This window comes from Ochlerotatus camptorhynchus, unplaced genomic scaffold (genome assembly GCF_037179485.1).
Source record: "Ochlerotatus camptorhynchus isolate MF236.1 unplaced genomic scaffold, CSIRO-AGI_Acam_v1.1 ptg000357l, whole genome shotgun sequence".
Lineage (NCBI taxonomy): Eukaryota > Metazoa > Arthropoda > Insecta > Diptera > Culicidae > Ochlerotatus > Ochlerotatus camptorhynchus.
This window is the reverse complement of record NW_027040845.1, coordinates 2,292,904-2,319,907: the sequence shown is the minus strand read 5'-3', so window position 1 is coordinate 2,319,907 and position 27,004 is coordinate 2,292,904. Positions and strand designations below refer to the sequence as shown.

At 37.3% G+C, this 27,004-nt stretch overlaps 2 protein-coding genes across 2 annotated transcripts; both read right to left on the bottom strand.

The window, feature by feature from the left end:
- Positions 1-585: 585 nt before the first annotated feature.
- On the bottom strand, positions 586-973 carry LOC135709289 (histone H2A-like). Its single transcript, XM_065231596.1, has 2 exons — positions 848-973; positions 586-724 (listed from the first exon to the last, which is right to left on the bottom strand). The coding sequence occupies exons 1-2, from the start codon at positions 971-973 to the stop codon at positions 602-604; spliced, it is 249 nt and encodes an 82-aa protein (XP_065087668.1). The 3' UTR covers positions 586-601.
- A 12,173-nt stretch (positions 974-13,146) lies between these two features.
- On the bottom strand, positions 13,147-22,321 carry Glo1 (Glyoxalase 1). The gene is made up of 5 exons (XM_065231595.1): positions 22,238-22,321; positions 22,046-22,151; positions 13,773-13,909; positions 13,633-13,719; positions 13,147-13,570 (listed from the first exon to the last, which is right to left on the bottom strand). Exons 1-5 carry the CDS (start codon positions 22,276-22,278, stop codon positions 13,333-13,335), a joined length of 609 nt encoding a protein of 202 aa, XP_065087667.1. The 5' UTR covers positions 22,279-22,321; the 3' UTR covers positions 13,147-13,332.
- Between the last annotated feature and the right edge of the window lie 4,683 nt (positions 22,322-27,004).

Here is a 27,004-nt window from a genome sequence, read left to right as displayed (position 1 = left end):
GATTAATTTTCTAATGCCTTTCCGATACTTTTTTTCATATGACTTTCATCGGCCTCATGATATTCATGTGATTTTGTGGTGGGATTTTTAGCTATGTGAAGTTCACATGGTTTTCATCCATTAGATATCTATGTAGTAAATTTTTTGAGTGTATGCTTCGGCAATCAAAATATTGAATTTCATTCCGCTGCATCAATGTAGGGCCACCGCAGCTCTACAAGGTAGGGGAAATGGATCTAAGATTGGGCCCATCGCTAAAAATCTGCTATTTACCAATCTTACCTATATGAACGCGTCGTTGGGACGGTACTGATGGATATTTTTTGAAAATTTAGTCGATAGTTTAATTTTAGATATAGATGGAATGATAACACTGCACTGGTTAAATTATCTACACTAATCAACCATCATCGAACCTACTCGATGAGGATATCAATTAACTAGGGAGAGCATGACAGAAAGATTCAACCATGTTTTTAATGGATTCATTTTATCACTCCTTGCGCACCACGAAGGAAACTGTTTTGAAAACGAAACTCTTTACCATCAAATTGGTCTGAAAAGGACGGATTTTGTTAAAGGGTGGGAACTTCGATCGAATTTAGGCCTTCTTTTCGGTCTTCTTGGGCAACAGGACGGCCTGGATGTTTGGCAGGACACCACCCTGAGCGATGGTCACTCCGGAAAGAAGTTTGTTCAGCTCTTCGTCGTTGCGGATGGCCAACTGCAACGTGGGATAATTCGGGTTTTCTTGTTGTCACGGGCGGCATTTCCTGCCAACTCGAGAACTTCAGCGGCCAGATACTCCATCACTGCAGCCAGGTAGACGGGAGCACCGGCTCCCAACACGCTCGGCATAGTTGCCCTTTCGGAGTAGACGGTGACTACGACCGACTGGAAACTGCAATCCAGCGCGGCTCGAACGGGACTTTTCCTTTCCCTTGACTTTACCTCCCTTTCCACGTCCAGACATATTTAAATGTAAATAAGGTGATCTGATATACGAATGACACGAGCAGATGAACGCTGAAACTGTAATGATGACATTTCGACCGTCAAGGGTGCTCTTATACCTGCGTCGAGTAGCATATTATGAATACAGGGACGGTAGGGTAGAGCGCTACTTCGTCGTAATCGCCCATTTCCGTTCTATCGATCAGAAAAGATCAATAATATCAATGATTTCACCGTGCACAAATCAATAATAGGTTTGTTCCAATGCGTTAGTTCATTAGCTACAACATAAACCCTGTTAGAGCGCATTGTATAAATATTTACGCTCATTGTTCTCAAAACAAAAGAAGCGCTCCTAGCGAATCCTCTTTTTCTACGTTTATCCGTAGGACGAAGAAAATCTAATGGCGTTTCAATGCGTTAGGACGGAATTGAAACTCGTAGAACGAATTTAGAATCAAGAAGCAGTGTTAGATTTTAGACAATATCTCGTCAATTTGTGACTCTTTATCAAATCCAACGATGGAAAGGTGAATAAATTTGCAAGTCATCTTTGACAGAAATATTCCATTTTTTGTTTAAATTCGTTCAGAAAAGAGAGGTAAACCGCGGGTTGTGCTTAGTAGGACGGAAATTAGATCAAAAACCCTACAATAAATACTGTGGGTAGCAAAATACTAAAAATGGGATGAGTGTCGGTTGTCTCTACGGGCATGAAACGAGACAGCGTTGCCAGTATTCCTGATTTATTTGATTTTCCAGATTTTCAATCGTCTTGCCAGATACTTACCCAGATATAATTCACTTATATGTTATTACGTTTATTTCAAGAATTTTTAATTATGTTCCGGAGTTTCCCAGATTTTTTAAATATGTTGCTTTAGAGAATTCCCAGCCCAAAATGAAAACCGGTTGGACATGAGCGTTTCCGAATTCAGTCCAATAGAGGCGATGGGGGCAAGAAGACCATACGGGGCGAGATGGGCCACCGTTCGTTTGGGCATAATACCTATTAACTCAATCTATTTTTTTACAAACTTGTTGAAAATGCTTCTAATATGCATCTCCATGAAAACCGTATCAAAATTCAATTACATGTCTAAGATAATAATGGAAATGTAACATTAGCTCAAAATCTCTAGAATATTATAAGATATGCAGTCAAGAAAACAAGCATCGCATTCACTATATTACATTTTACTGATCCGCTGGTTCTACAGCGAGCAATACACGTAACTGTTGCTAAAAGAACTTATGTTTCTATTTCACTTGATTCCTGCATGTTATTTTCTAGTGAAAACCTGTCAAAACTTTAACTTTTACTAGGGTGCTCTGCTCATATTGCCCCGTATGGTTGTTGATCGGAGCAAAAACTGAAATGTTTCAAACATAATCATTTATTCAGTCTATCATTCCAAAACCACAACCAAAACGGCCCTTTTCAGGGCCACCAACAATTCGACAAAGAGTTAGTTTTGAAGACAATTTCTTTCCAGAATATCACAGTTACACTTAAATTTGGGGACTACACTGGGGTGTGGGAACGCTGGAAGGGGAGATGCTGTCTGTCTTCGAACTACCAACATCATTCCAAAGCTCCTCCAGGGCGACAGAGTAGAGCAAACCCAACAACATCAGCCCAACAAAACGGCCCTTTTCAGGGCGACCAAACTTTCGCAAAAGAGTTATTAAGGAATATTCCTAAAATATAATATACAAAATTAAGTACAACACATAACAGACGTTATCCAACGCCAACCCTGCGGTCGTATCTAGTATACAACCCTTCCAACTTTTTTCATCTCTCTTTACCAAACTCCCTATTTGGAGAGGGATGGTGAGGGGTGTCCCCCCCCCCCCCGCCACCACTGGCAAAAAGAGATGAAAACCGACCCGCTCAAGTACCCGTGTCCCCTCGAGATCGTCAAGTCGACGATGACAGGAGCACATATCGTGGTAGGGGTAAACAATAGTTGCAATTTCCCAAACCTACGACTGGATGTCTTCCTTCAAATAACAACTAAAGTGCGGTAAAAAATCGGTAGAACTGTTTCAAACACACAGTTGGTACTTGAGCGGGTCGGTTTTCATCTCTTTTTGCCAGTGGTGGCGGGGGGGGGACACCCCTCACCATCCCTCTCCAAAGGGGGAGTTTGGTAAAGAGAGATGAAAAAACCGATTTGTACCTTCCTTAAAAGTTGTCCTAGCTCGCTATTCTAATATCTATATGCAATCTTCACACTGCCGTACTCTAACGGAACTATCAACTCTATGCTTTCATCTTCTCCATCTATCGTATAAAAATTACCACTACAGTCTGTTATTTGAAATTAGCATCTTCAACTAAATTTTGAGGTGTTTAGTGTAATTTAGAGAACTCCACTGAAGCTATTTGAAGTTCGTTGAGCTCATCTGAGTTTTCCATAACTTCTACGAAATTTGTCAAATTTTTCTGCTAATTGCAGATTGCTAAATAAAGAGAAGCTGGACAATCAAACGGACTTTGTGGGAAATTGATTGGGCGATTGAACTTTGGGTTTGGGTACTCAAAATGCAGAAGAAATTCGATGAGTAGTAAGACACATAACATATGTGAAACTTCATGCAAAACTGCTGACTAAAAGTTGACCCATTTTTTGTGTTTCGTCAGTGGTATAACTGGTATAGTTGGACATCGATCTGTCAAAATTAAATTTTCGTGATTTGACAATAAGTCTTCATATGGGCCAATGTCGGAAACTTAAGCAATGGTTTCTTTCGTAAATATCTTGTAATTCAAAGTCAATCCATGTAACCCAGCAATTCTATTAGCTATGGGCTAGGCGGGTAATATCACAGGTGGGTAGGAGCTCACGGTCTCCCAATGTTAGTGAGTTCTTTGCCGTTAATGTTCACGAAAAGTTCACTATTTTGCCATACAGAAATTCTAAAACAAATAAAATGTATGGGCGGATTTGGACACATTTTTAAACCTGCTTCATACAACCGGAAGGTGTAGGCTGGTCACAAATGCCGTGCCAAACTGATTTCCTATGCAATTAATCAACCTTTGATGTGAATTTCGCTAATAAACACGAGGAGTATTTCTTATGGCAAAACTTGCCATAACAAAATGGGCATAGTTCATTTTAGTAAACAAACTAACGCTTCTTCCGACTGTGTCACCTTTCTATTTCCCGCCTAGACATATGGGGACTTTCCCTACACACAAGCATCGTGGTGGCTTACTTGAGCGAGTTTTCATTCTCAGGAAATTCGTGAAAAGTCAGTGTTTACGTTTGTGAAATTGGCCCTTACTGAAGAAAATCACATATTTGGTTGCATGCTCAGTGCACGCTGTTTGAAAACTACCCAAATTTGAGTAAAACTGAAATTGTCAAAACTGAATCGATCAAAAAATGAGTCAACTATGTTGGGAGTGACAGGTTAACAATTGAACAACGTCTGTCGGATCCATGCCAATGTTGCTCATGTGTCAGCTTGTCACTCCCAACATAGTTTACCCATTTTTGAGTAGGTTCAGTTGTGATCGATCTGGGAGGATTCTACCCAAATTTAAGTAGTTTTGAAATAACGTGTAAGTATTGACGTTAACGGTGGCTTTTTAACTCTTTACTCCTATGGTAAAATCCCAAAGTCTTTCGAATGTTCCCAACAAACAATTCAAAGTCACAAATAAGCATACACATTGAATAAATGCTGTATAACAGTGTACAATGCTGAATAAAACAGGATGTCGAATTATGTGCTGAAAAAAGCTCATTGGGATCGATAGATGCGCTTTTATTCCGCCGTTTGCTCTGATATGAATAATGTCCATATTAAAAGCTTTATAAACGTTGAATGTCTTCCTTATTCAGAACCAGAAGTTTGATCTAATAACAAACTGAATAAGTGTAATTTGCACATACATTGTCGCTTTTATTCGACTGTTTTCAAATAATTGAATAAAATGCTTTATTAAACGTCTTATAAATGTTTTCCAGCTCCATTATTAGATTTCATTGCATTCCTTTACAATATTGCTGTATAAGGGTGAATACACTCATCAAAATAGCTCTTATACCACCCAACAAACAATTCAAAGTCACAAATAAGCATATTTATTGAATAAATGCTGTATAACAGTGTACAATGCTGAATAAAAAGAGTTGTGGAATTATGTGCTGAAAAAGCTCATTGTTCGACTGTTTGCTCTGATCTGATTAATTTACTTATTAAAAGCTGTAAAAGTGTTAAATGTCTTCCCAGTTCAACGCCAGAAGTTCGATCTAATAACAAACTGAATAAGTGTAATTTGTACATACATTGACACTTTAATTCGACTGTTTTCAATTGATTTAATAACATGCTTTATTAGACGTCTAATAAATGTTCTCCAGCTCCTTTATTAGATTTCATTGCATTACTTTACAATATTGCTGAATAAAGGTGAATACAGTCAGCATAATAGCTCTTATACCACTATGCTTCCATGTTGTAATCACATGATTTGTAAATGCTTTAAAAACGACGTATTAGATTCATTATTCGACAATACTGATTCAGTCTCACAACAAGGCGAAATCAGTAGAGTAGTGGTTACCGTTTCCGCTTTCTAATTAGAAGGTCGTGAGTTCAATCCCAGGCTCAACCCTTTTTTTTATTTGTGTAGAACATAATTAATTTAAATAGTATTCATCGATCACATGACTCACGATAATGAATGCATTGATCTAGTTCAAAATATAACCGAACATCCTTTCTTTCGACTTGGAGAGGTGAAGAGGCAACATTGGTCTCATTTAAAACAACGATGAATGAATTAATCATTCCCACAGGGCCTTGAAGGAGCTAGAGTTGCGATCGGGTGTGCTGATAGGTATTTACTTTCAAGCAAGCTTTTGTTGATTATTGAGTTACCCATATGATGAATTCTAGGATAGCTCAGATGACAAGGCAAGCGGCTGGTAATCGGAAGGTACGTGGTTCGATTCCCAGACGGCATGTATAAGTATTTAATAAATTTTCTAATATCTGTGTGGTGCGAGCCAGGTCAGCAATATTGAAACACACACACCCTTCCCTTTTTTTTTTGTTTATTAATTTATTTGATAAGGCTCAACCGAATTAACTTAACAGAGCCGAGGATTCTTGGTCACTATACAATACATCTTAAAGCTATAGTCAAAAGGTACAACACAATAAACATTTTATCTTCCGCTATCCAAAAAGCCTCCTCCATCAGAACTGGAGCCGCTTCCAGTAGTTTCATTGTATGGCAAATTGTTGTACGCCAACGAGGGTCAGAGCGCGTCCATTGCAGCAATGGACGCAAAATGTGGTCAGCACTCACACACTCATCACGAAACGGTTGCTTTCCAAAGTCGACGACGCATCGACCGAAAGAACTGCTGATGAAGAACAATGAGGAGGACCACACAATGGTTGCTGCCGAGTAAACAAACGATCGCGTAGCACACATCGAGAGTGGCCTGCTTTTGTCGACAGCCGAGTGAACACTGGACCCTTCCCTTGTCCCTGTCCCTCTTATTTTCGGATTAATTTTCCCACGTTGAATAATCGTTTAATAAATGTATAATAATGTCTAATTAAACGTTACTTCACATGAGAATCAAGCGTATACAGAACATCACTGTTTTAAGGGAAGCAGTGATGTCTAATAAACGCTGAATAATCAAAAATTTTATCGTATAAACTCTGTTACAACTCATATATGTCGAATAAAAGCTTCTCGACATACCTTATACAACACCAGTAGTTCAATGTTGTGGTTGAATAAATTCTCCAGATTTGTGTGAACAAAGCCTGATGAGAAGTTATTATTAAAAATAGTACAAGTACTATTAAGCATGCAGTTGAATAAAATGGCCAAGAAGTCGTTTCTTCAATAGACGATTGTTTGTTGGGTTGTCTTATCTCTTCACTCCACCATGGTACCAGCGAGCCACCGTCTCTTCATGCAAAGATTAAGGTGTTTCGCTGTGAGATCCTTAGTCTTTAAGTGAACAAATCAGTGCCAACATTTCAAAGGGGCGTAATTGCATTTGTAAACAATGGCTTTAGCCGTCGATTTCTCGCGAATAAAAGCTCACTCATGAAAAATAATGACAATGTTTCTTTTACCAGCTAGCATTGTAATTTTGGAGAGGTAAGATTTCATTCGCGAGAAATTGACGGCTAAAGTCATTGTTTACAAAAGCAATTACGCCCCTTTGAAATGTTGGCACTGAAATATCAGCTTCTACGATGTCTAACATGTTTCTCGCACAGACTGACGTTTGCTTATAGGAGTAAAGGGTTACAGAGTGACCGAAAAGGCTAGTTGTCAAGGTAATGCGGCCATTCGTTTTTAGACTAGCTCTAGGGAACAGGGGGCTTATCAAAGGATTTAGAAACATTCAATTTTACGCAATTGAGAAACAAAGAAATGTGAAACCTTGGGTATTACAGGTATCGATAAGCGCTCGATTTAGTTTGTCATCCTTCTTGCAAAATTCTTGTGAATGGAAAGATGCAATTTCACTTGGAGGCGAACCAGCTCAAGGCTGAAAGCTTCCCTAATAAAGATAAATAATAATAATAATAAGATGCAATTTCAGCTCAAAACACTGCATATTTTACACAATATCAAGAGATTTATGTCTGTTTTACGTATTAATTCCAAGAAGAAGAAGTTCCACTACAGCTATCAAATGAACAAGGCTTGAAAGAATCGCCAGCAAATATACTTCAATTTCTCAATGCACACTATGTTTTTTTTTCAGTATTCAGCTCTTTTTTATACTGGCGGTAGAACTTCGACAGCTTCTTAAGATTTTCAATACTTATATATATATACTAGCTGAGTGTGCCCGGTCTTGCTCGGGATTCAATATTAGCTTGAGTTTATGCGCCGATTTAAAAAAAAGCATGCTATATTGTACGTAGCCCCCCCCCCTATTATCTAAGGGGCTACCCCCTATGATTATCTCCTTATACCCCCACACTCGCCCCCACATGCCTAATTTGGTTCCATTTGCTTGATTAGTTCTCGAGTTATGCATTCTGTTTCATCGGTTCAGTAGTTTCCGAGTCTATAAGGGTCAGACAGACAGACAGACAGACAGACAGACAGACAGACAGACAGACAGACAGACAGACAGACAGACAGACAGAAATTCATTTTTATATATATAGATATATATATATCTATATATATAAACCAGGACACTTGTTGTAAAATGTTGCTGCTTTAAACTCTATGCATCAAACTCCTAATTTGTGCGGTCGTATTTTTTTCCTACGTTATGAAATGAATTCCAAGTTTGATGTAATTGGTTCCAACAAAAAAAAATATATGGAAAAAATGGTACATACATTTGTTATCTAAGTTTATCATTGAGAATGCAAATGGAAAAAAATACCCACACAAATTTAAAGAAATGTACAAGTATTCGCTTGGAGTTTCTCAAATGTTTGGTCAAAATTACAGAAAAGCAATACGTATCGCATTCAAAATTGAATTGTAAACAATTAACACATGGCAGCTTAAAATTACGTTTTTGAGGTGGCAGGTCATCGCTTAAAACATCTTCGAAAAATGTTTCCTTTTTATGCAAATGATAATTTATAGTTTAAAAAAAAGCTATATAATTATAAAGAAGGCATAGAATTATAAATCACGTTAGAAATATTTTATTAGAATTGACTACCCCCTTGATTTCCTTTCTCAATTCACAACTGGTATAATCAGTTTGACAGATCGATGTCTTACTATACCACTTGAAATCACTGAAATGGGGTCGACTTTTTATGATCGAGTTCCACATATGTTATGTGAGTTAGGGCAGGTTGGCAGGTACGAGCTTATGGGAGAATACGAATATGTTAAAAAAAATACGATGCACTGTTGGTTTACGTCGATGAATAGCTTGGAGACGTTGGGAATAGTTGGGTGATATCGAACTTGTTAGTGATTGAATTCAGGGTGAGGATTAATTAGTGACTTAAGGGTGAATGTTTTGGACTGGTTGGAAAATCACTGGGACTCTTTGAAGAGTAGTCAAGAGAGGCCTATTAGATTAAGGGTGGGTTTCATGGTCGTGCGGTTAGCGGCCACGAAATGAGGATTCAATTCCTGTTCCAGCCAGTAGAATTTTACGTTTACTGGATAGCATTAAGTTCGATTTTCTTCACATGGAATTGGTTTCGTTGCACATAAGTATATTCGCTATATTAATAGTCTGGCGGATAGAATCTCGGGAACCAATTGAGTTGCCAAATAGCGAAACTAATCGAGCATATCACAGAAAAGAGCACATCAGCTTCTGCGAACAAAACTTCGGAAACCCTTTTCTCGCAAATGCAAACTAACACCATCATCGGGTTGGAGAAAGTTTCCCCTATCCGGTGATACTTTTGATTTGCGTTCGGTTGGCGTGGAAAGAAATATCAAAGCTACGTTAAGTAAGAAATGGCTTTAAGCGCAAATTTATCGGGAATCAAAACAATCTTACCCCAGCATCTTAAAGAACAAACTTCCTTTATCGAATGGCATTGTTAGTTTGCGTAGGTGTGGATTGATTTTCAATAAATTTGCGATAAAAACCGTTTACGTATGGTTGTTCCGCCTATTTCAATTGTTGGTCTAATACTCTTCTTCCTTATCCCTTCTTGGTGCTTACCGAATCGGATATTAATATTTAAACTAGATTTATGAAAATCTTAATTGGCAAATCAAAGTTGGCACTCGTGGAGAATGGAAGAACTATGAACTATGAAAGTGATGATGGTTTCAAAATTTTCCACGGGGAAGTACGAGTGCAATCTTAAAATGCTGTAAAAAATGAGTGTATTTGATTCTTCTTCTCGTTTTCGCTATTGATCACTAGGTGGCTTGAGGTAGCATGTACCTTGTACGACCGATGAGACTAACTCAGAGAAAGAGTTCCTTTTACTCAGTTGCATGAGAAATATCTAAAAACGCAGTAAGCATAGTAAGCGCTGCGTGACCTGCGTTTATAGAAATTTCTCAAGCACATGAGTAAAAGTGACTCTTCTTTAATCAGTTGCATGAGTTTTTTTTTTAAACCACGGCAGAGTAGCCTTATGAGAGGGCTTATGTAAGCAAGACGAAACGAGAACCCTAGTAAAATAATAATGGTTATTTTGCATAACATGGGTATGAGGTATCGTCCAAAGTTGAGGAATAGTTTTACCATTTGAGTTATCGTTAATTTATTATTTTTGTTAATAAGGAAAACGCTTCGTTTCGGCTTCCCAATTGAGGCCCCTGCACTAAGTATCGATGGTTTTTAGAAATGAATCATAAATTAAGTAAAAGTAACTTTATCACTAGGTTTATCTCAGTGACGAAAAATGCTCATGTTTTGGCCATGTGTCGTCAACAATACAATTGTTTAACAAGTTCGAAAGCTTTAGTTTCATTGAGATTGATGTGCAATATGAAACACTAGAAGTTTTAAACATAAGCGTTTCTTTAAGATGTGACCGAGACGGAAAACCGTGGCCAAAATTGGATCACTTTCCCCAAGAAGAGATTTCTGTGGAGAAGAATGCAAGTTCTAAATAAAATTCTTATGTAGTTTTAGAGGATTTCAAAAGGAGTTGTGAAAAACAAAAATTCCTACGTGATTCTGAAGAAGTTTGTATGGGACGGAGATAAACTAGCTTACGGCTAAAAATCTCCTAAAAAAAGAAAATAAAAAGAAAAAAGATTTGTATGGGGATCATCAGGAAAATGACAGGTGAATTTAAAGAAAAGAATTATGACAAAAATCAACAAGAAACAGAGTTCTATAAGAGTATTCTGGCAATAATTTCAACCCTAATGCGAAAGATTCATCACAGAATTCCAACAAAATTGATTGAAAAAAATCCTGATAATTAGATAGAAATTCATTAAAATACTCCAAAGTGTTTCTTAATAAAATTTCGAATGATGTCTGCTGTTTTGAAAAGAGTTAAAAGAAATTTTTGAAAAGATTTTCAAAGGAATCGTAGTCTCCGAATAGGTTCAAGGAAATTCTAAGAAGGATTCCAAATAAATTCTTAGAAGGGGTTGCAAGGAAATTCCAAAAAAGAATTCAACAGTAATTATTACGAGTAGTGTTTTCTGATTTATTTCAGAAGAATTCCATGATAATTCAGACCAGAATTTCAGGTAAATTCTGGAATTAATATCATGAGAATTTTGAACAAAGACCGGAAAAGAATAATACAGTTTCGGTTTTTAAAAATATTTGTTTCCAAAGTCCCGCATCTTCAATATTTTCTTTCCCGGTTTTCCCGGTTACTTTTCAAATTCCCGGATATTTCCCGGTATTCCCGGTTTTCCATGTTTGCTGGCCACCCTGCTGAATATGTTTGGGAAAATTGACGCTTCTCGATTCCTCGTTTGTTTACCGCTTAAGTTACACCGAAAATAGTTTTCATACAGCTTCCATTGGAAATTCACATGATTTGCATGCATAATCGAAATTAATGGAATTCATCTGAATTTCACATAAGATTTATGCGATCACATTATTTTTATATGATTTTTCAAATGAATTTCAACGGCCTCATAATATTCATGTGATTTTGTGGAGGTATTTGCAGCTAAGGGATCACAGGATTTGTGATCTTTAATGGATTTCATCCATTAGATATGTGATATTTTTTTTGAATGTATGACTGTTAATTAGCATAGGCTCAAACCAAAAGAACTTGTACAAACCATAAAAATACACGGTCGTTCTTTTATTTTCATTGATTTGTTTTCCGTTGATCTTGTTTCCCACACTGAGTACCAAAGCTACTGACGCTAAGGAGGCAGCTCCCACACCTGGACCCTTACCTATCGAACAACGACTTTACTTCCCTTCCGAAGGAAGTCGTGGTCAGAAATTTTATGCCTCAGAAAATCCCGACGGGCCGACTGGGATTGAACCAAAGGCCCTTTAGAGTGAGAGGCAGTCACGCTAACCACCACCACTGAGACTAATTCTAAATTGAGTGTTATTTCACTCATTTCTGGAAAAAAAACAAACAACGGTAAACGGTACTTACTTATAAATCGAGAAAAAAGGTACATACAATTGAGTAGACGTTACTCATTTTCGCAATATCTATGCAATTCTTGAATACTGCATTTATTCATTGCATGAGTAACCCCGATTTTTGCCAAAATAAGTGAAATCTTATGTAATTTTGAATAATTCTCAGCGACAGTGTAGTTATTTGTTAAAACTTGTACGCAACTTTTTCATTCCAAGAGATTGAAAAAAAAGATCTAGGTAAATAATATTTGTTAGCACAGAACATCATCTTTGAGTCTAGAACGACCTCTAATAGCTACTGGAATGAAATTACACCAATTCGAACAATATTAATAATCTGGGGATTATAATGCAACTTTCTTTATCAATCGTCATAAACAGGCATGGAAAATCATTTGCATTCATTTCGTGCATTCATTTACATTCATTTGCCCCATTGCCCCTAACTTTTTTCATCAACAGAATTCCGCAAAATGATGTATTAACTTTTGTAGGTTTTGTTATAAGCTACAACTTTTGTTAAGAACTCAAATCCGTATCTCTTATGCATAATGAACCAGAGCAAACAGAATCCACTACTGTTTTTCAGTGAATGTATTTTACATTCTCTGAAAAACAGTAACGAGTTCTGCCCGCTCTAATTCGTGATGCATAAGGGAAAAAAGTTAGGGGCAAATGAATGTAAATGAATGCACGAAATGAATGCAAATGATTTTCCATGCCTGGTCTTAAAGATATAGTAGGTGCATTATCTATGATGCGAAACCTGAAATAGATATATTCAACAAAGCTTAAGAAGCTTACCAATTCAGAAATATGAATTTCACTGTTTTAAATATAGGGGAAATGGCTCTAATGTTAGCCTATGGATCTAAGATTGGGCCCATCGCTAAAAATCTGCTTTTTATCAATTTTATCTAGAGGACCGCGTGATTGGGACGGTAGTAATGGATATTTTTGGTCGCTATTGAAAAAATAGTCGATTGCTGAATTTATGTATGGGTCCAAATTGGGGGCATTTAGACCGACAGTACATCCATTTCCCCTATTTATACAACGGTTAGTGTGTACAAAAACTTTAAAATAATGGAACTTCAGAACAGAAATCAAGCACCAAATTTGTTATACCCTCATCAACTTTCATATTCTGCGATTTATTATATACTGTAATCAAAATCATGACAAAAACGAATAAATATAAGGCAATAATTTCTTCAACGCGTATACCCAAATGGAAACAATGCAAAACAAGAGTTGCCTCGTCCTGAACCTTCATCATTTCCCCCACAACAAGAAAAGCACTTTCTCTCCCTCCAAAAAAAAAGCTCATCTACATCTAGGCCACCGTGGAAGCATTGAAGATCTCGATCCAATAGCCGTCCGGATCCTTAATGAAGGCCAGCCCCTTCATGCGGCCATCCTCGGGACGCTTCACGTATTCCACACCGAGCCGATCGAACCGTTCGCATGCCTTCGTCACATCCGGCACCATGATTCCGATGTGGCCGTAGCCCCGTGGTTCAGCGTTTCCGTTGTGGTACTTCTGGTCCGGATCCGATTCCGTGCCCCAGTTGCTTCAATGGAAGGGTTGATGTTAAGAACGAGTCTGTCATGTTGGAAAATTCACGTTACTCACTGCGTCAACTCCAGAGTGGCTTTCCGACTCATGGCCCATTTAATGCATTCCTTCCGATCGGCGGGCTGTTTGCCAATGTCTTCGTAGCTGCAATGCGGTAGGGTGAGTAATGAAGGCTGTTTCGATTATCGCGAACTTACCCCATGAAGTACAGCGAGAACTGGGCTTCCGGGAAATCCAATTTGCACAGCAAGTTCATTCCCAAGACTTCATTGTAGAAGGGAAGGGACGCACGGGGATCCTTGATTCGGTACATTGTTTGCTGGAAGAGGAAGTCCTGCGAAAGAAATGCAACATATTGAGACAAAAATGCTTATAACATGTCTAGAGTGTGTTTCAAGAGGAATAGTAACGATCAACGGTGGAAGATTAAGAAGGTCGAATTTTTCATTGCAATGTACCTAACAAACATTTAGGTTCATCAAAAGCTGAATAAGCCGGTTGTTAGTGAAGACACGCTTCTAATCATATTTAATGTAAGATATGTTATAAGAATACAGTCTGAACAAGGAAAGGAAAGGTAAGATAACATCCACAGCATGATCAGAGGATCTTCAATATAAGTGTTATAATTCTTGTTACTTTATACCACATCTTGAAAGCCCATCCTTGAAAATCGCGTTCGAAGGTTTCTTCGTACCATTGCTTCTTATGTGATGGGATAGCCAAATTGCTATCTTTCCAAACTTTTTCAGAACAGAGCTACTATTTCCATTGAAAAACTCAGTTTTGACAAAATCGCCCTTAAGCGGTCAAATTTTGGGGGATAAAATGGGCAGCTAACTCTCAATTATTTTTTGCTTTGCTCTCATGAGCAGTTCTTTGGAAAAAATAAGATAACTAGATAGCTGCGCCAATTTTAAAGAGACAAATATTTGCCTTTCTCTAGAATACATTTCTTCTTTAAATGATGAGCAGTTCTTTGGGAGTATATGCATAGCATTTTATTAAAGTTCTTTTAAACTCTGAGCGGAATTTTCTAAACAGTATTTTTTCAATATTGATGTTGATTTTTTTGAACTTCTGTCCACTTTGACTGTTTTACATTTCGATCTTTTAGTCAATCGACCGTTTGTCCCTCTAAGTTCAATTAGACTTTTTATCAAATCGTCCTTTTGTCCCTTTAAGTTCAGTCCGACCTTTAGTCCCTTCGACATTTTGTTCCTTTAAGTTCAATTCGAACATTTGTCCATTCGACCTTTTATCCTTTCAACCTTTAGTCCCTTCGACCTATTGTCCCTCTAATTTCAATTCGACTTTGTTCATTCAACCTTTTGTCCCACTAAGTTCAATTCAGTCTTCTGTTCGTTCGACCTTTTGTCCCTTTGACCTTTTGACAAAGATTCGTTAGCTGATTTTCAAAACTGGATGAAAACTTGTATCATTTTGTGTAAACAGCTACTTACTACTTTTTGCAAAAATATGCACTTGGAAAGCATCCAGAAAGTGGTTTGCATGTAGAATGTGCCTAGTATCATTAGAAAATGACGGTGAAAAAACGGGTTTGTGAGTCGTTTGTTGGTTTGAAAACAGAACAAGTACATTTTTTTTTCATGCTCCATTAAAATAGGGAATATTTTGCTGATACTGGGTAATTTGACTGTTTTTAATCTGAAAACGTCTTAATTTGAGCCCCGGTAATCTGCTTTCCGTACAAACTAAAAATTTCCAAAACGTGTTGATTGGGCACTAGACCATTGGGCGTTTGGCTATTGGAGACTAGGCCATTGGAAACTACCAAAGGGACTTCTCTGCATTTATAAGGATTCTGTAGACCATGATTAAGACTTGTAGAAAACTTTAAAACCACCATAAAACTTGCAATGTTGCTTGGGTTGACCATTGGACATGAGGCTACTGGACACTAGGATATTGGACACTAGGACATTGGTCACTAGAACATTGGACCCTAGGCCTTTGGACACTACCCAAGTAACTTTTCTGAATTTCTAAGGGTTCTGTAGACCATTATTTAGGCTTGTAGAATGCTGTAAAACTACCATAAAACTTGCAATGTCGCTAGGGTAGGTAATTACACTAGGCTTTTGGACACTAGGCCATTGGACACTAGGCCATTGGACGCTAGGCCATTGGACGCTAGGCCATTGGACGCTAGGCCATTGGACGCTGGGCCATTGGACGCTAGGCCATTGGACGCTAGGCCATTGGACGCTAGGCCATTGGACGCTAGGCCATTGGACGCTAGGCCATTGGACGCTAGGCCATTGGACGCTAGGCCATTGGACGCTAGGCCATTGGACGCTAGGCCATTGGACGCTAGGCCATTGGACGCTAGGCCATTGGACGCTAGGCCATTGGACGCTAGGCCATTGGACGCTAGGCCATTGGACATTGGGACATTGGACACTACTCAAGTAACATTTCTGGATTAATTAGAGTTTTGTTGACCATGATTAAGACTGAGCCCAGGGCTGAAAGTCTCCTTAATAAAGATATAAAAAAAAAATGATTAAGACTTGTAAAATGCTTTAAAACCACCATAAAACTTACAATGTTGCTTGGGTTGGCCATTGAACACTAGGCTACTGTACACCCGGACAGTGGACACTAGGATATTGAACACTAAGCCATTGGACACTACCCAAATAATTTTTCTGTAGATCATTAGTGAGGCTTGTGGAATGCTTTCAAACCACCATAAAACTTGGAACTTGATGCTTGGAAAGGACATTAGGCCATTAGATACTAGGCCATTGGACACTAGGCCATTGGACACTAGGCCATTAGACACTAGCCCGCCATACATTAGGCCATTAGATTTTTTGTAATTAGACACTATTGATTTAGATTTGTATAATGCTTTAAACCCACGATAAAACTTGCAAAACTTGCTTAGAAGCGACACTAGGCCATTGGACACTAGGCTATTGGACACTACTGAAATAACTTTTCTGAATTTCTAAGGGTTCTGTAGACTATTAATAAGGCTTGTAGAATGCTTTCAAACCACCATAGAACTTGCAATGTTGCTTGATTAGGCCATTGGACACTACCCACGTAGTATTTATGGATTTCTAAGGGTTCTGTAGACCATGATTAAGACTTGTAAAATACTTTAAAACCACCATAAAACTTGCAATGTTGCTTGGAAAGGATACTATGCCGCTGGACGTTAGGCCATTGGACATTAGGTCGTTGAATATTAGGTTGAAGATAACTCAAATTTCATGTTTTCAAACCTGGAGCCTACCCTAACGTGTATGATTTTGATACAAGGAAAAAAATTAAGCTCCAGGCATCACATTTTTAACTATATTTTATAACATTTTGGAACAGTAAAAGCGCTTGGCTAAAGAACGATAGGCCATTGGATGCTAGGCCAAAGAACGCTAGACCAAAGTCCACTAAGCCAAACGACATTAGGCCAAATAACGTTGGACCGAAGGACATTAGGCCAATGGAAAATCAAATTTCAATGTTTTTAATCTTGGTGCCTAGCCTAGCCTAGGTGTCGAATTCTGAGAACTTCAGAGATTCTGAGACTTCGACGAATTTTCATACTTCTGGAATATCGACAAATTTTCAATCTACTGCGACACAGAGTAGAGAATTTATAAAGAATTTCCAAGGTAGGCTTAAACAGTTTGGGAACCAATCTGAAGACTAAAATGTGAGAGATGCAGCACCATACTCAGCAGGTGGTGAAGGCCACCAAACAAAATTCAGAGGGGAGAAAAAATTGCTCCAATGTTCCCTTGGACATCTACAAAATTCTTTAATCTTTAATTCCTAAAAATCTTCTCAACTTCTTCCAAGTTCCATAATTATTATTATTTCAATTCTCTCAATTCGACTATGACCTAAGGATATCCTTGGTCTTCTCCAAAATTCAGGAACGTTTTCTACGAATTTTCCTAAACATCTGGGCAAAACAAAGTTCCCAAAATTTCCATTCAGTTCCAAAACCAAACCCTGGAGTTCTAAGAAGTACGTATGTTGAACTTTGACAATACACCCTGAGCTTCTACGAATTTTCCGGAATTTCCAGTAAGTTCACTAAAATTTTATAATTTTGGATGAACTTCTGAAGTTCCATAAACTATGAAAAACATCCCAGCACTTCTGTGAAGTTTCACGACGTTCTGAACTATTAAGAACTTCCATGATTTCCTGCAAAGTTTCCTGAAGTTCTACAAAGTTCTCTAAAGTTCAACAAAGTTTCCTGAATTTCTACGGGATTTCCTGATGTGTTTAAGTTCATTAAACTTTAACGAAGTGACATAAAAGTAAAAGAAGAACTTTTATAAAGTATCTTAAGTAATTTTAATTAACAAAGTTCTTTTCATAAATAATCTAAAATAAATTTGAGATTATCTCAGGGATTTTTTTAATTTAAGTAATTTTGTGCAGAATACTAAATAAAATTCATGAAATTCATCCTTAGATTCTCTTCGAATTTTATAGTTTAATAAATGAATTAACTGAACCTTCATTCCATAATAAAATCCAAAAATCGCTTGAATTCTCTTTAGAATTCTTATGCAACTCACCTCAGAATTGTCTTACACTTTTGTAATTATATTGGATTTCTCCTCCAAATTCTTCTGGAAATTAATTGAGGTTTTTTTTTATCAAATTCAAATAATTAATCTCGGGTGACCTTGGAATTATCATCGGAATTTTCTTAAAACTCTGCTCAGCCACCACTGGCGGGGGGACACCCCTCACCATCCCTCTCCAAAGGGGGTGTTTGGTAAAGAGAGATGAAAAAACCGATTTGTACCTTCCTGAAAAGTTGTCCTAGCTCGCTATTCTAATATCTATATACAATCTTCACACTGCCGTACTCTAACGGAACTATCAACTCTATGCTTTCATCTACTCCATCTATCGTATAAAAATTACCACTACAGTCCGTCATTTGAAATCAGCATCTTCAACTATGTAAATCGTTGACTTCACGTAGAAGTAATACTAAAAACATATAGTCTAAGTGTCTGAAAGCGTTTGACTAGTAGTCGCATTTATGGCCTTTGCTCATTTTCAACTTCTGTTCAATTTTCATACTGGTGTACTCTAGCGGAGCTATCAACCTATCATCTTCAGAACTGTATCTATGTAGTTAATAAATTATCACACTAAACCGTCATGTTGATATTTATTTATGAACTTTTTGTAAACATATACAAACTTTGATGAAGTTTCTGAAACATCGCTGAATTTTTTAACTATTCTGAAATTCTTGGACTTTTGTAGATATTTCTGAATCATTGCTAAACTTTTTAGAACTTTGCGGGCGCTCTTGATCCTTAGCTAAATTCCTTGCTGTTCATCACAGTAATTCTTTAAAGTTCTTGAAACTTCTCCAATGTATTCGGAATATTTCCAAAGTTCTCAGAGCTTATCGCAAGTTCTTAGAACTTCACTGAAGTATTTGTAATTTTTCTAAAATGTTTGAAACATCACTGATTTTTTTAAAACATTGCTGAAACTTTCTGAACTTTACTAAAGTATCAAGAGCTTCTTTTAAGTTGTCCGCATTTCACTGAACCTCTTGAACTTTCACTGACTTTAATGGAGCTTTGCTTAACATATTTGAACTTTGGTGATGGTAAACGAACTTGAAAGCTTTTGCTGAACTTCTTTGAAATTTTTGTAACTTGTGAAGATTTTGGAACTTTGAACTTTTTGTTGACAATTTTGAAGTTTCGCTGAGTTTCTTGTACGTTCGATGAAGTTTTTTGAACTTATCCAAAATTTTCCAAGAGTTTCGAGGAAGTTTCGAGAACTTCGGTGAAGATTACAAAATTTCAGGGAACTTTCAAAAACATCAACAAAGTTCAACGTTTCGGCTGTTTTGGCAGCCTTCTTCAGAGGCAACTGGAAGGGTTTCATGTTTATTAGAATTACTTTTAACATATATCATACCATCATCGTATATCGTATATATGTTAAAACTAATGCTAATAAACATGAAATAGAAGGGTCTAGTATAAGAGAGGAGCGGATTCAAAACAAACTGTCTTGGCAACCTATGCCTAGGTGATTTCTAGCAACACTGCTAATACAAACAAGATAGGCGCTGCTCGATTGGCTCTGGCTTTGACAATTCGTTTGGCTCAAAACCAGCCAGCCCGCTCCTATCTTATACTAGACAAGTTCCATTAACCTAGGAGACATTCCGAGATCGTCGGAGGTTTTCCTGATTTTCCGGTTCACTAGGGTGACTAGGATTCGATTCATTTTAACAACTGATTTGGATGAAATATTCGACAACATGATTGTTTATTTTCTAGTTAAAAAAATACTGGGAGAGCCTTCTCAACAAAAAATTGTAGCTGCAGACCAGCATGCACAGGCAAAAGCTAATCGGCAGCTAGAATTGTTAGTTGGGTTCGACTGTCATTGAAGATCACAGGCTGGTACCGTCAGACGGCTCAAAATTTATGATTTTCCATCCGGAAGTAAAAAGACATCATGTCATGAACACACAGGTGGATATGATCACATCCGGATATCCAGAACCGATTCTGGCAGGGCCTCAAAAAAACACTTTCAAAAACACATGTACTGGTACCGCCCGACGGCTCAAAATTTATGATTTTTCATCCAGAAGTAAATAAATATCGTGCCATGGACCTAAAGGTGGATCTAGCAACATCTGGATACCCGAAACCGTTTCTGACACGGCCTAAAAAACAAACACTTTCAAATCCTCACGTACTGGTACCGTCCGACGACTCATCACGTATTATTTTGCATCAAGAAGTAAATAAACATCAGGTCATCGACCAACAGGTGGATCTGGTCACATCTGGATACCCAGAACCGATTCCGGCAGGGCCAAAAAAGGACACTTCCTAAAAATTCCCGGGTCTTTGACATATTCCCGGTTATTTCTCTGTTTTCCCGGTTGGCTGGCTACCCTGGTCAAACACATAACTTGCAACCTCTTCTTGTACCTTAGAAATAAACAATATGATCATAACATCTAACGATTTCATAATTCTGAGAAACATTTTGTTTTTATCTGTATATTTGCAGCCTTCATTAAGACTCATTTGCAATTTATTTCCCATTTCTGTAAATTTGATTATGCCGGATTTATATTCTGGGAGCCTGAATTATAACTGTAATGCTTGATTTGAACGTTACAGTCAGTATTTCAATCCAAATCAACTTCAATACAGAGTTGAATATTAGCATCTTTAATCAATTTTAAAACTTTTTGTTAAAAAAATTTTAAGGTGAAATCTAAACTCTATACATGCAGTCAAGGTTGCTTCTTAAATACGCACTTGATTCAGCATGCATGCATTTTAGCACAGAATTCAGTGGTCAATGCTTGTTTAAAAGGTATTTGTTCGTGCATCGCACTTATTGTTGGAAAATATTCTAGTTTTCAAGTGAACATTAATTAACTTCTCCCCGTTTGCGATCATACATTTTCTGACAGACATTGTAAATCAATCGATCATATGGGGGAAATGTCGGCTTCGGCAATACCTTAACCTATTATCGTCAGGGGGTAAATAACGTCCTTGAGAGCTCAATTTTGGCATGTGGATACATTGTGTTTCAGAGCATCTATTGGCCAAATTTGAGTGCTCTCGGACTTTGTTTACCCACCTGACGGTAATAGGTTAAGATATTGCCGAAGCCGATATTTCCCCTACATGCTTAAGATATTTTGAAGAAAAAAACACGCCGTTTACGCAAATCTAGATATGCAAATTCTAATCTAGCTGAAAAATACTGCAACTGTATTACATCACCAATACACCAACTAGTGACAAATAAAAACAAAAACATCACCAACGTAGATATGTCAAGGCGCCTTCATTCCTCATACCAAAGCAGAAATATACCTAATTGAAAGGCTTATGGTGTATTCAAACAATAATAAGTAAACAGTTTAGCATCACTCAAACCGGCAGTCAGTGCGAGCGCCAAAATCAACAAGATCTTGTCTGCTCACAGAGTGCATCCATCACGGAAATGTTAGCACTCACACCAACAGGTTGGTGACGGTAGATAAATTTCCGCACAACAGATACAAAATATGCATTGAGGAAAACAATTCTCTGGACAGATCACCTGAACAGAATCTGAAAATCATCATTGAATCTCATATCTTATCAGCTGAAGGCGTATAGATAACACACAAGACAAACATTAAAAATACATTCCAAGAACAAGCGATAAGAGGGTTATCAAATATCGTTGGTTTATGTTCAATTGCTTAAAAGTTAAAACTTTAATCTAATCAAACGAATGACCCAATTCTGTTGCACCTCAATGATGCGTAAATCATTCCCTCTCCGGAAAGGTACACAATTGCCATCAAAGTGTTCATTATTCAAATGCATGCAACTTAACCCCTCACTCCCAACTTTCCCCGCTTGTAGGTGATGGTCTCTGAATTCTATTTAAAATGACCCCACACACTCACCTTCGTCTCGACATCGGGAAGTTTCAGCAGCTCCTTCGCTTCCTTGTCCGTCAATCCCTGAGCTTCACCCATTCTGGCGGTGGCACTTCTACGGATTAGCGAAGCACTGTGTTATGTAAAAGTTTGAAAACGAATTTGAACGGCTTAGAATAATTCAGCCAAAAACCGTACAAAATGTAGGACCGTACTCACCACGTATTAAAAAAGAATCGACCGGCACTGAGTCGTACCATTCGGCGAATGAAGTGAAGTGAGGGTGAATGCAACGGTAATGTAACTGACTGATAGGGGAGAACGAGGAAGAGTAAAGAACGACCGATGACAAACGCTAGTGAGAGGATGGTTGAACTCACCATCCGAAGCACTCTCTATGCGGGTGTGGTGGAATTGAAATGAAACCGACAGAACGAGGGACCGTGTCATGGACGACATGCACATTGTCGGCATTGAAATGTGTGAAGTTTTCAGAAATAAATAATGATTTCTAATGAAACTAATTTAAACTTAACAACAAACAAAGGTGACTAGGACCAGGGTCGGCAAATGTCATGTTCAATGAAAGATCTCACGCGATTTTTACACAGACGCTTCTGTCACTATCATCGGATGAGAAAACGATTTTCTTCAAAGTCTCAGCTCTGGACCGAACATTAACATGTTTGCCATAGCCAATAGCCATAATGTACGGTAGCTTTAACAGACGTTAGCCATAATTTTGTTGTATTGGTTTTTTTAATCAATTGCAATGCCCCCGTTACAGGGTTGCTTCCACTCACTTGCTATAAAAAAATGTTTTTCTAAGTTATAAAGTCATTAGATGTTATTATGATATGTTGTACTTGTAAGTTAAAAGAAGAAGTTGTAAACTATGTGTTCGACACATAAAACCAGTCAATTTCGCTTTCAGAGTGTCACAATCAGCGATTTTATGATTCGTGAGCGTTCACTCAGAGTGAGCGCTCGCGAGTCGTAAAATCGACGATTGTGACTATCTGGAAGCAAGTTTGACTAGTTTTATGTGTCAAACACTTGCCCTCCAGCGTCTTCTTGTACCTAACAGGTACAAATTGTCATTTTAACATCTAACTATTCCAAAAATCCGAAAATATATTTTTTATAGCAAGTGAGTGGAAGCAAGCCTGCCCCGTTATATGTATTTTGTCAACAAGCCCGAAAATGTAGTGTTGCAAAAACCGAACGGTTTTATTTTGAAATTTATTTTATGATTTCGATGATGTTGGACCACCGAGAAGTAGGGAGGAATCATCTTCAAGACTAAGACTTTAATAATTTTAATTTTATTAAAAACTGTGATTGCATGGAGCGAAAATACATAATCGAACCCCGTCCCAAAATCGAACAGCTTTGTTGCTTTGTTGCCAAATTCAAACCCTGCCAAAGCCGAACAGGTACTGCATTCACAAATAATTATTCTCTTTAGAAAAATGCAATGGAAATGCACAAATCATTTCTTGCTTTGGGTTGACTCCTTTCTTCATTATACTATAAGTTGTTTTTTAACGGATAAATGCTTTTTAAAATTCTATCATAAAATACTCATAAATTATGTTGCTATTGGAGTTGACTCCTTCTTTGTATCTTGAGCTGTTCTTTGACAGATAAAAGCTTTTGAAAATTCTCAATGTACCATCTTTCTTGGATATGACTCCTTCTTAACAGCATGAGCTGTTTTTTGACAATTCTGAAGACCTCTAATTGTTCAATAAATCAAATCATGTAGTTCTCGCAAAAGTTGGTTGATCAAGAATTTTTCCATATACTTTCAGAAGACAAATAGACCAGCACTATGATCTCTGAGTAATGTGGAAAATCTCCTGATTGATTTTTAATTATTCTGAAGATCTCTTATTGTTCAATAAATTAAATTTTGACTCTTAGATATTATCGCACGAAAGAAAGCTGATCAAAATTATTCCAAAAAACTTCAGAAGACCATGGACCTGTACTAATGTCTCTAGATATTTTGGAAATTTATCTGGTTGATTGGTATAGCACGGCACCATTTCGGTATACCTCACTTCATTTCGGCACACCCCAGTCTTCCGTCAGCCCCGCACAATTTTTAAAATAGTATTCATAATTTAACTCGTGAGCAAAGAATTTGATACATGAATGTTGGACATAGCTGTTTGTCTTCATTGTATTTGACGCGTATGACGGAAATAGATCCATTATAGCTAAGAAGTGTTCTACCATAACTATTCTGAAGATTGTAAATGTTTGAATGTTAGGAAGAGTAGTTCACTTCTAGATCGGGATGACGGCAAGTGGCAAGTGACGAGACTGCCGATGTGGATAAAATCTCTCTATGGGTTAGCTCTCACCGACTCTCTGAGCGATTATCGTGTTTGTGATTTTATGGAGATAATAGGGTTTTCCCGTTTGAACGTTTAGTTGAACGCCAACTTGCCTGATCCGTAAATTCTTTCTAGGAATTTTGATGGACTCGCCCTTAGGAGATATTTCTGGTTAGTTAATTATTATTCTGAAGATTTATTATATAGATATTATTCAAATTGTTTAAAAAATCAAATCATGTCTCTTAGATATTATCGCAAGAGTAGCGTGATTAGAGAAGACCTTCAGAAGACCTTCATAATTCAATAAATGAAATCATGACTCTTAGATATTCTCGCAAGAAAGAAGGTTGATCAATTTTTACCGATAAACTTCAGAAGGTCATAGACCTACACTGTCCATAAAAGCATAATTGTCCCATCTTTGCTTGATTTCCTATTCATATGGGACAGTTATGCTTTTATAGGCAGTACACTATGGTATTAGGAATCAGGATATTTCTGGTCAGTTAATTATTATTCTGAAGACTTCTTATAGTTCAATAAATAAAATCATGTCTCCTACAAATTCTCGCAAGTGTAGGTTGATCAGGATTTTTTTTCCAAATTCCTTCCGAAAATCATGTACCTGCACTATGGTCTGTGGATATTTTGAAAAAATCTGGCTGATTGGTAGGATGCGGCTCAATTTCAGTATACCTTACTTCACATCGGCACACACCCCGACACCCTGGTACAGTTTTTTTCAGCATTTATAATTTAACTCGTGAGCAAGAAGTTTATCATGAATTCTGGACGTTGCTGTTTGTCTTCATAGCACACTGGGCCAGGAATGCAATCTAGTGGAGCAAAATAATAACTCCGAAACGAAGCATTTTCGAGACTTGGTGTCTTGAGCAAAGTTTCTCATCATAATAAGGACCATCTATTGACATCCCGCAAAGATGGCACAACAATCTAACTTCTTTCTTTGACGTTTTGGATACTTGATGTCTTCGGCAAAGTTGCTTACCTTGACAAAATATGTCCCATGATTTTCAACAAAAAAAAATAGATCGAAAACATTTTAATACTTCCATAAGAAAACAAAAAACCTTGATTGCAATTCGACTGTGTATATTTTTCTGAAATTTGAATCAGAGTTTACTCGTGAGTTCTTTTTTCAGCTGGCCAAGTTAAGTTAAAATTGGTGCACTTGTGCATATAAAAATAAAAAATAAACATTTTTTTTCTGTACTGCTAGATAAAAAAAAAATCCATCTTTTTCCATTTTATCTTGAAAGTCTTAAAAAATAAATCATGTAAATAAATTTAAAAAAAAACCCCTGAGCAGTAGAAGGTATTCAACAATGAAGAATGATTAGGAAATACTTTAAAGATCTTCAGTAGATCAAAGACCGCCATATAGTTTTCTAGATGTTTTCTAAAGACTTCAATACCACCAAAAATTATTCTAAACATCTCCATTTTTTTTAAATAAATCAAATCACGTCTCTTGAAAATTAAAGTAAAATAGCAGGTGAGTCAGGAATTGTTCAAAAAACCTTATATAGATCATCATGAAACCCTTTGGATATTTTGTCAAGACATCTGATTGATCAGATATTATTCTGAATATCTATAATAGGTCAATAACTAAAACCATATTTCTCAGACAATCTCTCAAGATTTGATCAGGAATCATGAAGCTTGCTTGATGTATAAAAATTAGCAGTTTGCTACATTCCATATTGTTACAGAGAGAAATCAAATATATTAAGTAATCAATTTTAAGGGCGTTCCGGACCTTCATGGGACCATTCGGTGACCACTCAGAGTCTATGACCAGTTGATATATTAAAATCAGTGTTTTGCTACATTACATATTAATATAGAGACAAATCAAGGCATACTACAATCACTTTTCTTATCATTTTCAATTGATTGACTAGTCAGTATCAGTATCCGTTAAAGGAAAATAGTGCCGAAAGCACTTCCGAAACGCCTGAATACATGTTTTTCAAGTGTAGTTCAGCATATACTTGTGCGAGCGACATATTTGTGTATCGTGAACACTACAAATGTTTTGCCTAACCGTGAAGCAACAAATTGTGCACATTATATTGCGCATTTCACACCAAATTGGACTAATAAGCGCGTTTTCACTTATTAAAAAGTGTGATAAAACTGCAAGTTTACGTCTAATCGTCTTGGTGTCTTGGGTGCACTTATTCCTTATCATGCAAGCAATAAGTGCTCCGAGGACATCAAAACAATTTGACGGAAACGTGCACTTTTATCACACTTTTTGCATTTTTGGGACAGTCCAGTTTCAGATGCAATCAGCAAAATTAACGGATAAACGATTGGTGTTAAGTAAACGGCAAATCGGCGAACCCCCTCGAAGGCTTGACGAAACCTCAAATTAGAATGTATTTGTATAGATGTGATTACAGGGACCCGTTCTGTCATTCTGATGTTTATGATAATATGTAGAACCACAGACAAACAGACGTAACTTTTCATTATGTATCTTCGTTCATGCATTTAACGGTTGATTTGAATATTATCAGTTCCGCGAACTACTCGCCGCAGCGCTGGCATCAGATCACTTTGACGTTTCTATACATTCTATAGAACTTTTATGCAATATTGTTTACGA

Coding starts and splice junctions, on each gene's coding strand:
- LOC135709289 (XM_065231596.1), bottom strand. CDS start 973: ATGTCTGGACGTGGAAAGGGAGGTAAAGTCAAGGGAAAGGAAAAGTCC. Junction 725..847: donor AGGGCAACTATGCCGAGCGT/GTTGGGAGCCGG, acceptor CCCACGTTGCAG/TTGGCCATCCGCAACGACGA.
- Glo1 (XM_065231595.1), bottom strand. CDS start 22,278: ATGGTACGACTCAGTGCCGGTCGATTCTTTTTTAATACGTG. Junction 13,910..22,045: donor TTCCCGATGTCGAGACGAAG/GTGAGTGTGTGG, acceptor TTTCTTTCGCAG/GACTTCCTCTTCCAGCAAAC. Junction 13,720..13,772: donor TTCTCGCTGTACTTCATGGG/GTAAGTTCGCGA, acceptor ACCGCATTGCAG/CTACGAAGACATTGGCAAAC.